An 11,707-nucleotide genomic window follows, 5' to 3' on the forward strand; every position below is an offset into this window, starting at 1 on the left:
ATATCCCCCCAGCCCCCCCCCCCCCATTGCATCACCAAGACATCCCAATATGATTCAAATTTAACCATCATACGATTTGATTTAAACCACCATATGATACTGTAGTCTGTTCATTGAAACAATCATTAATTCAACCACAACTAGCAACGCTCAAGAAAACAAGTACATACATATGATTCAAATTTAAACCATGTGATATTTTGAACATCAATGCAACATGGTACACAAACTCCCTGCTGAACTTGATATGTATTTACTTCGTACATCACAAAGATAGTGGCCTCCTACTTTTTGGGAGGTCCGACAACAGTGTCCCTTTCTAAAAACAAAATTTGTATGACAATTTTAACTCCATTTTTACACAATATTGCAAACTTGGAAAAGTATCTAAAGGCATAAACCATATTGTAGCCCAGGCAAACATCCAACAGGAATACTAGTTCAAGGGTGTGTTACCAGTTAGTCCAGCACATGAAATATTTAACTGAATGCATTTCCAAGAATATTTGGCCATGATCAGAAGTTTAAATAACTCCAGGTTCCCATGAGAACAACACAATGCATATTTGTTCTTAACATTAAGAGTGCATCACAGACCCAAAGAACAGTCAAGTACCCAAATGTAACAGTTTGTACCTCCATGAAAATGCTTGATAACTCCTCTCTTTCATCAACACTTGCAACGTTAGGGTTCTCAGTAGATGGAACTAAGAACTTATCAACCAATGAATCCAACAAATCTACTCTCTTTGGGAGTGACTGAATGGATTCTAAATGGATTAGTGCCTGCATATTACATGAAAAGAGCATATCAATAAGAAACACCAATTCCTCCACAGTTTATGCCCTTGGATGAGAAAGACAGACAAACCTCCAGAAGTGGTTTTGACAGCTGGACATTCTCAACTGCTTGATCAAGAATTTCCCTAGCTTTTTCCACCTTCCCAGAAACCTTCCAACAGAAAATGTGACAGTGAGCCAAAGGAGGACAAATACATAAATTTTAAATGATTTTACTCATGAGGAACATTGAAGAGAGAAGAATATTTTCCGCAATATCACCACTCACTAATACAGGGTATCAAGGAAACGCCCTTAATGACTCTCCATGCACTTACACTAATTCTGATTTCTTTTCTACTGGAAAGCCTTCCACAAGGGCAGTGTAGAGTGTGTAAAAGTGAACAAATCACTAAAATGATTGAGAATCAATTGATAAGTAGATTATTGCGACAAGTTATGGTCATAACTGTCTCACTATTATAGGTTGGTATTGCACCATAAATTATGTTGATGCACTTCCACAAAACAGATATCTTTAGTAAAATGAAAAGTAGAATAGGGAAGTCCATTTGGAGATTAAACTAAACAAAATAAGGAAATGCATTTAGATATTATACTAAACAGGGAGAGAACTGGTCAATTAGGATAACAGTATTGAGAAAACGAACAAGAAAATATTGACCCATAACTTCTAAATTTCAAGAAAGGACCAGGAGTTCCATATTTCTGGAAACATATGCTGCAATTTTAAGGAACAGGAATCTCATATATCCACAACTAGATACGATGAATGCAACATTCCAAGGTAGAAGTTTCATATATCATCCAATTCAACTAACAGCGTTCCATATGGTTATATACAGGGCCACAGGAGGGGCAGCCACCTGCTACAAAGTGCACAGGGAATGTCCACATTCATATGCTGCAATGAGCAGAAAATACATACATATTTCTGATACTACCTCCATTTCAATTTATGTGCGTTAATTTGACTGGGCACGGAGTTTAAGAAAGTAAATAAGACTTGTAAATCTTATAGTCTTAAACTAAAGATATGTATAATGTACCAAAAGCCTTAATCTTGTGGGATGTTGGAATTAAAGTGTTGCCAAATTCAGAAAGAGACATTCTTTCAAACAACTAAAAAGGAAAGTAAGACGAACAAATTGAAACGGAGAGGATATGATTTGATAAAGACACGTGCTCCCACCCACTAAAGAAACAAAAAAGAGGCACATTGGTAAACAAAAATATTAATACCAATTTCCACAAACATCTGAAAGAAAGCAATATCTGTAACTGTTTGCCACAATTGGGAAGGGGTACATTACAACAAGATGGAAACGGCAGTAACCAATTAATTGAGTCAAAAATATAAAAACTGGAAACACAAGACAAAAAGAACTTTACCAAGTACAAAAACCGAGAGTACTGTGCAAACAATAATGGCAGACTCTGTGAGTGTTCCTTCCCTTTTTCAATGGCAATAGCTTGTTCGTATATGGTACAGGCATCATCAAGATTCCCCTTCAAAAAAACCAAGAAAACGATACATCGGATAAGTCAACAAAGATCAAAGCTGGTCCTGAAACCATAGTACGTGACCAAACAAACTTACAAGTCGGCGTTCCATGTTTGCATGCTTGATTATTGCTTCTACAAGCCCAGGTGATATTTCAGCGTGCACAAGTTGATATGCAGCTTGAGCACCAGGAATATCGCCACGTTGCTCCCGCAATTGAGCAGCAAAGAGGTGAATCTCTGGTTGCCTCTGTTAAAGATAGACAAATGAGTTTGATAATAAAATATAGTAGGTTTGAGGGGCAACACTCAAGGGAACAGCTCTACGCAGTACACACAGAATTTAATTTCCTACAATACTTCATGGACATTAGAAACTAAAGCAACTTGTTTCCACCCTTTCCAGTTCAAACTCTTGGCACATAAAACCAGCCTATTATAATCCTTGAGGATCACATATAGCATGAGTGAAAAAAATATTAGAAACCAAAAGGAATTCATCAACAACGACTACTTGAATTCACTACTTCAACACTTCAAAAACCTACTTTGCAAGAGAAATGTAAATTTGTCGAAGGACAACAAGAATTATAATAAAATAGCTCTTCCACTAATTTAACTTATCTCCATTAATCCCAGTACTGGCATTGAAAGAAAATCCAATTGAGGGCATTGCCTACGACCTCATTGGTAAACTAGAATAACCAGCACATTAAATTGAATCCAGACCTTCTCAATGCTAAGAAATCTACTAAAGAGCAATGTCAATGCTGAGACTACAGGATGACAGACATGCAAGCAAGCTTATTAGCAGATGACCAGTGAAACACTGCAGCATTAGCATTATGAGCTGCTCATTTCAGATTATTCAGATGGAGCAATTTCCAACCCGATCCAGAAAATATATTGACAAGTAATCTCTATGCTAAAATTAAAAGATAACAGACAACCAAGCTATGTTGCGCGGACTCTTTGTTTTTGCAGCCGAACCCATCTTGACGTGACACTGATGTGGGCACAGGTGTGGGATCGAGAACAAATTTGGGAAAGAAGAGAGCAGTTTCATCACCGCTGAAAGTTGACGACATTTTCTCCGACGAAGTTGATAGAGAATAGCCAACAGAAGTCGCAGTCACCAAGAGGAACTTTGCCGGCGATGTCTTCAGATCAGCGACAAGCTTCTAAAGTCATGAGATATGATTGCACTTTTTCGTAGGGTTTGCTTCATGTTTAGGCCAAAACAGAGGACCGGCAGAAAGATAATTTCTTGAAAAAGAACAAAGAAACGAACAGGACTCTAATTATGAATTGTACCATCTTTATTGTATTAAGGCTTTTATTTCTTAAATTGTCAAACTGACAGTAAATATTAAAGTCCTATTTATGACTATTTCTTTCTTATAAAAGGAGTTATAATTTTTTTTAAATTAATTAGTAGCATATCAATTTTGATAATTAATTTATACTTTCAAATGACTAATTGAACATAATTATCCCTTTTATTAAATTGTTTATTCTTTGATCGTAATCTTTACATATTCTTTTAAATAGTTTTAATTATTACATGTAAGCTTATCACAACATATCTCTCAAATTAGAATATCTTCATAACTATACAAAAAATATTGTATATTTTTAACTGAATCCCTGCACCCATATCATACTCGGATTCATACCCCTGAATCTTGAAATTAAAATTTGCCAAATCCAACTATGTTGCGCGGACTCTTCATTTTGGTTGTCGAATCCGTCTCGACACGACACTGGTGCAGGTGCGGGGTGTGTGTCAGATTCGGTCAATGCCATTCGGATACTTTGACCAGAGTCAAGAACAAATTTGGGGGGAAATTGAGAATTCCAAAAAGCTTGACGACCTGAAACGAATCGAAATTTGGTGGCATTTTGGCAGAGAGAGAGAGACGACCTAAGATGGATCAAACTTCGGCGGCATCTTTGCAGAGAGAGAGAGAGAGAGAGTATGAATGAGCTAGGGTTGAGGTCTTGCTGTACTCATAGAGACAGTGGCGACTAGCGAGGAAGATGAAATAAGATATATAAACTAGGGTATTGCAGAGATTTTTTAAATGTCTTGTTTACCCTTATGGGTTGCAACTAAACATTTGGGCTTAACCACTTCTTATGACATTTTACATTTCATGGGCTTAATCTTTGTATAATTAGTGTTGTGGACTTTGTTGGACTATTATGAAGTGTAAAAATCCCTTAATGACTTGGACAACATATCTTAATATTATTATTTACACATAATTTTTTTAGCTTTATAATAGGTTAGGATAAGTATTGTTACATTTGACTCCAAATTGAATTTTACAAATATCTCTCAAATTTAGAATATCTTCATAAATCTATTTTTATAATATTGAATATTTTAGTTGAATCTCCGCACCCATATCCATACTCGGATTCATAACCCCAAAACTTAAAATTTATATTTTGCCAAATCCAACTCTCAGATTCGCACCCGTCTTAGATACCTGCACTCGAGTCCGAGCAACATAGCCCACACCCGAGTCCGAGCAACTTAGCAACCAAGCAACACCAAGGGGCAACAATTTGTACACATTTTTTTTGTCATGAATCAACAATTTACTTGATGAGATGGAAAAACTATTGATTATTTCTGTCCATCATTGCAGCCACTCCATACTACAGCCACCGTTGGGTTTTCCGCGGAGCTCAACCTTCTATGTCAAGATATTTCTTTTATAAAAAGAACAAAGAGGGGAATACTGATCCCATTATTTGGAAGACTAGGGAACCATACAAGGTAGCCCATTTTTGCTAGACACTTCCTCATGAAACTGTATTCACTCAACAGTCTTTACAGAGGAGGCATGCCCCTTTGTAGGAGACGTCTACTTTGTGAAAAGAATGGGGAGGATGTTCATCATTTATGGTTACAATGTAGCTCACATATCAGGTTTCAATATGTTAGGCAGCTTCATCAATGTTGGACAGAAAAGTTATTGGGAAACATAAGAGGAGAATCTGGGATTGTATCCCAGCTTGCATTTGAGAGGTGATATGTAAGGAAAGAATGTAAAGATGCTTTTAAAGCAAATACGAGAACATTCATATCTTGATATGTAGATGTATCTCCTTTTTGGCTTTTTGGTCTAGACTTATGTAACACAATGGTGGATAGAATGTTGGCAATTCTCAGCTTCCAGCAGTAATGTAAAGGAATTGAGGTTGCTTGTAAGTTTTTTGGCATGATCTTTGTGCTCATTGTATATATAAAAAATTTAACCTTCTCAAAAGATATTTACTGATTTCAATCAATAGAAAAGACAGTTGATGAGGGAAGAGAAATCTTACAATTTTCTTAATTACTAAACTTTGAGATGAACAGTTAATAACCACTAAACTGCTAAACCAGACAAGCAAAGAGACAAATAATTTGTCAAAAATAAAAAAAAACTATCAAGCATATGATGCAGAAGCTGACCCCCTAAAAGCAAAGAGCATATCTTGTTGGAAGAGACCAAGATTTTACCTTGACAAAGACTTGAGTGGCACGAGCAAGGGCATTATCGGCAAGATCCAAACTTCCACTTGTTTCCATACAAGAAACATACCGAATCCAATATTCAGGATAATTGGCACACGCAATCAAACATCTCTCATACAGCTTGACCACCTAACTTGCACAAGTAACAAATGGCTTAATACAGATTAACACTCTACCACAATAAAGAAATTCCACAAAAAACTGAAAGGACTAAGGAATGATGCACAAGGAGTACTCCGCTGGTGGAACAGGGGCCCTCTAATACAAAAGGGTGGGACCTATCTAGCCTGACATGGTTAGGAAGATAAGAACACACCTGCATGCATAACAGTGGAAATTCAAAACAAATATTCCACTATACAACAGATCATGAACCCAGAACGTCGACTCACAAATGAGGGTTTGAAGTACTTAGCCGTATAGAAAGCAAATGGATGGCCCATGCGTTAGTCCAAGTTCAATATCCCGTTTAAAAAGATGCTTCATCCGATGATTTAGCCAATATAGCAAATGAGGCAGCAGATACTACTTTAACTGTAAATAAATGTATAGCAAGGCAACTAAAGCTATAAATAAAGAGAAACTGAAATCCACAAAATAACCAAACCCAAGTACCTTATTGAAGTCATCTCCTCCTTCTATAAAGTCAAGATAATTGTGCCAATTTTCAAGCTCTGCGACATTCAGAGGCCTCACATGAAAATATGGCCTCCTTATAGATGTTTCAAAACCAATGATCTTAGAATCAAACTCTTTAGCTTTCTTATACATCTCTTCTCTAATGGAGATATACTTCTCTAACTCCTCGGCATCTTTTAAGCTTGTACTAACAGGTTTAGAAGGCTCAGAACCAGGATTAACCTCACCCTCAATCTGTTCATCCTCAGCTTCTGCTGCAGCTGCAGCTTCTTCAGGAGTTCGTAACTCTGATAGAGGCCTACTAGCCACCAGCTCCTTGAAACTGCAGATAGAATTACAGAGGAAAGAAACAGTGTTACATCAACTACTTTTCTTGTATCAACAAAAAAATTCACTACACTGACACTGTATATAATTAAACCCTCAAATAATACATGTTGACTTGTCTGAAATATATTTGAAGATCGTCAGCTGAATTAGCTAGGATTGATGCTCCTACAGGTGGGTTTTTAAAAACTAGCATGGAACTTCAATTCTCCACAGTTTCTCACTAAACGGTAAGAGCAGGCCCAGGTTAGCATAATATACTATAATTAATCACTTGCTAGTAAGTGACAATATTGCCTTCACACAGACTAAAACTTATAGCCATACTTGAACACATTAGTTTTCAAAAGCAATATGCTTAAACAAGTAAAACCAATGAAAGATACTGCTAAGGATTAAGCTTCTTTATAATTAAATAAGTAATGGTGTATTTTCCACAAGGCAAGCAGAATGATACTGTCAGAGATAATCTGAAGTCCTGAATGAATATGAAAATGCAAAATAAAGCTTCAAGGAAGATAATCACCCTTCAAAATAGCGATCAAGCTGCTGATTTGGATTCTGCAATATCTGTGTGTAGATAGCAGCAACATTCGACCAAGCCTGCTGTGTGTACTCATACTCCAGGTACTTATCCCAAAGTGGAAAGGACAGGTAGTCTGTCCCAACATACACTAATCCTCTTTCAAATAACCTAACAAACCAACAGAACAATGTACTATAAGATTAATAACACATGCATGCCTTTGCATGGGCTCTAGAAAATGCAGTACATGAGAGTTCAAGCTAAAGTACTAATTCACTCAAAGAGCAGACACTCCCACAAATATGCTGCATTTACCTTCCTCAAAACAATCTTACAATGTCCATGGAAGGTGCAGAGAGAGGGCATCTTAGCCTTACTGGACGAGATCTTCTCAGCAGCAATGTGTTTATTGATACATCTCAAGTGCGACGGTTAATAACAGCAAAATATCATGGAGAACTACAGGACTATACACAGCCCTTAGGACAGGTAAAATAGAAGGGGGAGAATAAGGCCATAAAATTGAATTGAATCCTGAAGAAAATTCATATGGCTACTAAGCAGGCCATAGAATCACGTGGATTGCACATCAGTCATACAATTCTGAAGTGCAATCCAAACAAACCTTACGCCATGTAGATGAATAAGAGCTGTTGCAGACATGCTGAAATCAGGTCAGAGGGCATTGAAAGATCACATAGTTTGGCACAAAGAAAAAATTTATAAGCATCTTGTGCTGATGATCTCCCATATAAAACTAGAACAAATCAAATCAGCAATGGCATTACCTTCTAATGGTGTCAGGATCTCCATAAGTGCTTATAGCAAAAACACAATAGTGCAACCACATATCTACCGAATATGTCACACCTTGAACAGCTCGTTCATAGACCTCCACAACTTTGTCACCAGAGCCAAGACGAGCCTCATGATCTGCAAATTTCTTCCAATAACCGTAACACAGAGGAAATTCTGCCAAGAATGCATCATAAGCCTTCCGAATCTTCAAAATGTTACCCTACACATTTTCACAATGCAAAACAAATCCAGCATTGAGGAAATTTGTAACCACAAGTTATGCAATATCGACAGCCACAAGCTTATTTTAGCAAGAAAATTGACCCATAGAAAATTTGTTTACAAAAGAACAATACACACTCCACATTGTATATGAGCTTGTTTGCTTAGCGTAAAGATTAAGAAATTCGAGCCGACTTTAACCATGAGTCTATGACTAAGTCATGCTAAATGTTAAGCAACTCATCCAAGATATACCATATTAAAATCAATTATATGAATGTGTACTAGTTTGACTTCATGGAAATAAAAAGCTCTTTAATTAAGGAAAATGGATCAAATCTTCTGGGACCCAAAAAAGGGAAGTGCATAAAGTAACGCGGATAAGAGCATTAACACCACCACCATTCTTGTACTGTTAAATCTCTTGCTAATGAAAAAATGGTGTCTTCTGGCTGGTATGCGTCACTGATTACAATCCTGGAACAGTGGTAATTTTAGCTTAAGACATGGACACCACCAAAAAAATTCCCAAGTAGATTAACACATGGTATGGATGGGAAGAGAGACAGAATACCACCATCACCGTAGTGCCCTGTTCTTTGAGAACAGGAGACTCAGCTTAGCTAACGAAAAGTTATAAAACATAAAAAGATATAAGGTAAGGCAAGAAAATGCTATGTGGCACGGCTTCTGCAATAATTTGCATAGGCAATTAATTTATAGCTTAGAAACTATTTGCCAGGAATAGTACCCCAAATTATATGTACTTGAGAAATTTTGTGCCACACGCTATCCTTCCCCCTAGCATGAAAGTCGGGTGTATTTCTTGCAAAATATCAGAAAAGACAGTACCTCTCTGGATAGTTTCTTACCAGTTGGACAGTAAGCAAAGCAAATTGAAATATAAATGATAAGAAACTCTCTTTTCTCAATAAACAATAACGAAGACCAGAAAATGAAGAATGCTGAGATGACAAATCCCCTTGACAGAAGGTCAGTTAAAGTACCTCCGACATCTTCTCCGTCTCCTCAATAAGGGCAGTCCAAGCATTGAAGTCTAAAGAATTTGTCCTAACGATGCTCCATAATCTTTCCTCTTCAGGAGATAAAGCTGCTAACAGAAAATATAGCTAGTAAGTACACTACCTGTTGATGCAATTAACATTCAGGACAAAGGGACAAAAATAAAAGGAAATTTCAAACTTACAAAAGATGAAAGATTAAGAAAGACAACAAAATTGATGGAGTAGACAACATGCTGCAGGAAGAAGTAAAAGGAAATAGACTGGGGAAAGCAGCTGGTTACAATGTGAAAGACTACTGAGGAAAACAAACAACTACCAACCACTAAAGACATTCGCATAGAGCCAAACTATGGTAGCATCCTAGCGTAACTTTTCTGTTTATGCAGATTTTGTATAGGAAATCAACTAGTTACTCCATATGTCTACTAAAGAGATTTATATTAGCATCATGTATTCGTATTATGATTCTTGTGACTAATTAAATTGATGACAAGCATCCCTTAACATCTAATGAAGTTCTTGATTAGTTTATAATTGCAGGAATAGCAACAGATAACGACACAAGGACACCAAACAGTTAAAAATTATACCTAAGCCATCTTCTGGCCGATGCATATTGGAACTTCCATGAACGTCTGATGCAATCCCATTTTCAGCAATTCCAGCTGCTGCAATGTCTCTTGCTTCAGCAGTGTTGCCATTTGCAGAAGATTCATAATCAGCAACTTGGGATGAACCTGCGGGTGCATCTGCTAGAGCTGCAAGATCCTGGCTCGCGTCATATGCCATAGCAATTGCAGCTTCTTGCTGGGTAGACACTTCATCAGTAGTATAAGGGTTTCCAGCTTCTACATTAGTAGCTGCTGACTCCCCTGGGCCATTTGGACATGAAGTGGCCAGATCCCCAGCGTTTCCAGCATCAGAAGAAGCGTGGGCACCAGCATCATCAGGATTTATTGACGAATAACCAGCAGACATATAATCAGTGACTGACGAGGTTTGAGCTACAACAGTTTCGCTTTCACCCATAGTTTGAAATCTTTCTACATCACAGGCGAAACTGATTAGTACAGCAGTTGAGATTAGAAAAAAACTAAGGAAAATTTAACGTTATACACATTTGTTCCCTATCATATATACATATAAATAGATCACAGAATGAGTACTATAACTAATTGAACATAATAATATCATAAAGTGTATTGAGTAAAATGTAATATACTCTCCTCTTCCTTTTACTTGTTTCTTTCTATATTTATGAAGTCACCTTAAATATCAGGTGCACAGTAAAGGCCATCAGACATTCTCTATCTGATCAGTATATGCTAATTGTTTGCTTATGAGAAACTTCCTTGCAGCACAATTTCAACCATCTCTAAGTCACTTCCAATAAAAAGAAAAAGACCAGAGGGCAAGACAACAAAGAGCTGAAATATTTATATTATAAACCTAGTCAAAGCAAAAAGTTACTTCCCCTTCTTATCCTACTATTAGGGCAAACAAGCTGAAATTTAAAGACAGATGACTGCGCAGTTGGAACTTGGCAATGAAAATATCCACATACGCCATTAAATTGAACCAATTGCAACCAGCGGTAGCAGCACCACTACTTATAATCCTGAATCCGACTATATAGGCCAGAATATCAAATATCAGAACACAAATCTACACTCTAAACCTCGAAAAATGTATAAAACTTTACAAAATCCTGGCAAATACAAGCCAATGAACTACGGTTTAGGGTACAAATCCTACCAGCCAACTTAAAACTTCGGATAAATAAAGAACTAAAAGCGGATAACCTACCGCTGGAATACGTAGAACAAGTAAGAATACAAAAAAAAGGTGAGCATTATTGTTTCCGACAACGTAGAAGGTGACGGTGGGAAGCCGGAAAAAGGAACTAACCTGACGGACGGCGAGGGGTCGACGAAGAGTTTGCAGAAGCTTCTTCGTATCGTTTTAGAGAAAAGCTGCAGAGGTTTTCTCTACGAGTTTCGGGGTTTTTCAGTTCTATGGAGGAAAGAGAAGGATTAGGGCAAATAAATGATGCGGTAGTCTGTCTATAGAGCGCGAGTGACTTACCCGGGATATTTGCACTTTTTCGTAATGAGAAGTGTAAATTACGTACTCAATCCCAATTCTAAGATTAAAAATTAATTTCTTCAACGATTATCGCAAAATCATAAATGTGTCTCGCACGTTAACATCTGACTATAAGATAATAAACTCTTTTGTTATTTCTTTGGTCTTACAACTTTGCTTCACTTTACCGAGGACATGGGTTTTATAGATAGCAGGATGTGAAAGTCGTGGATTAGAGTAGAAGATTAG

General features: G+C 37.1%; 1 protein-coding gene across 2 annotated transcripts in view; it reads right to left on the reverse strand.

Annotated features, from left to right (window-relative positions):
• LOC102585073 (pre-mRNA-processing factor 39) overlaps positions 1-11,474 on the reverse strand; it is a 15,953-nt gene extending 4,479 nt beyond the window's left edge. The window contains exons 1-11 of one of the 2 annotated variants that reach the window (XM_006355823.2): positions 11,282-11,474; positions 9,964-10,416; positions 9,356-9,459; positions 8,117-8,346; positions 7,329-7,496; positions 6,452-6,797; positions 5,822-5,965; positions 2,402-2,554; positions 2,194-2,310; positions 872-952; positions 637-786 (exon numbers count right to left, since the gene is read on the reverse strand). In XM_006355823.2, the coding sequence (XP_006355885.1) occupies positions 637-786; positions 872-952; positions 2,194-2,310; positions 2,402-2,554; positions 5,822-5,965; positions 6,452-6,797; positions 7,329-7,496; positions 8,117-8,346; positions 9,356-9,459; positions 9,964-10,402 (1,932 nt within the window). In that variant the 5' untranslated portion in view covers positions 10,403-10,416; positions 11,282-11,474. The remainder of the gene's footprint in view (positions 1-636; positions 787-871; positions 953-2,193; positions 2,311-2,401; positions 2,555-5,821; positions 5,966-6,451; positions 6,798-7,328; positions 7,497-8,116; positions 8,347-9,355; positions 9,460-9,963; positions 10,417-11,281) is intronic. The other variant, XM_006355824.2, reaches the window with a different exon arrangement.
• Positions 11,475-11,707: the final 233 nt, after the last annotated feature.

This window comes from Solanum tuberosum, unplaced genomic scaffold, assembly GCF_000226075.1.
Source record: "Solanum tuberosum cultivar DM 1-3 516 R44 unplaced genomic scaffold, SolTub_3.0 scf00207, whole genome shotgun sequence".
NCBI lineage: Eukaryota > Viridiplantae > Streptophyta > Magnoliopsida > Solanales > Solanaceae > Solanum > Solanum tuberosum.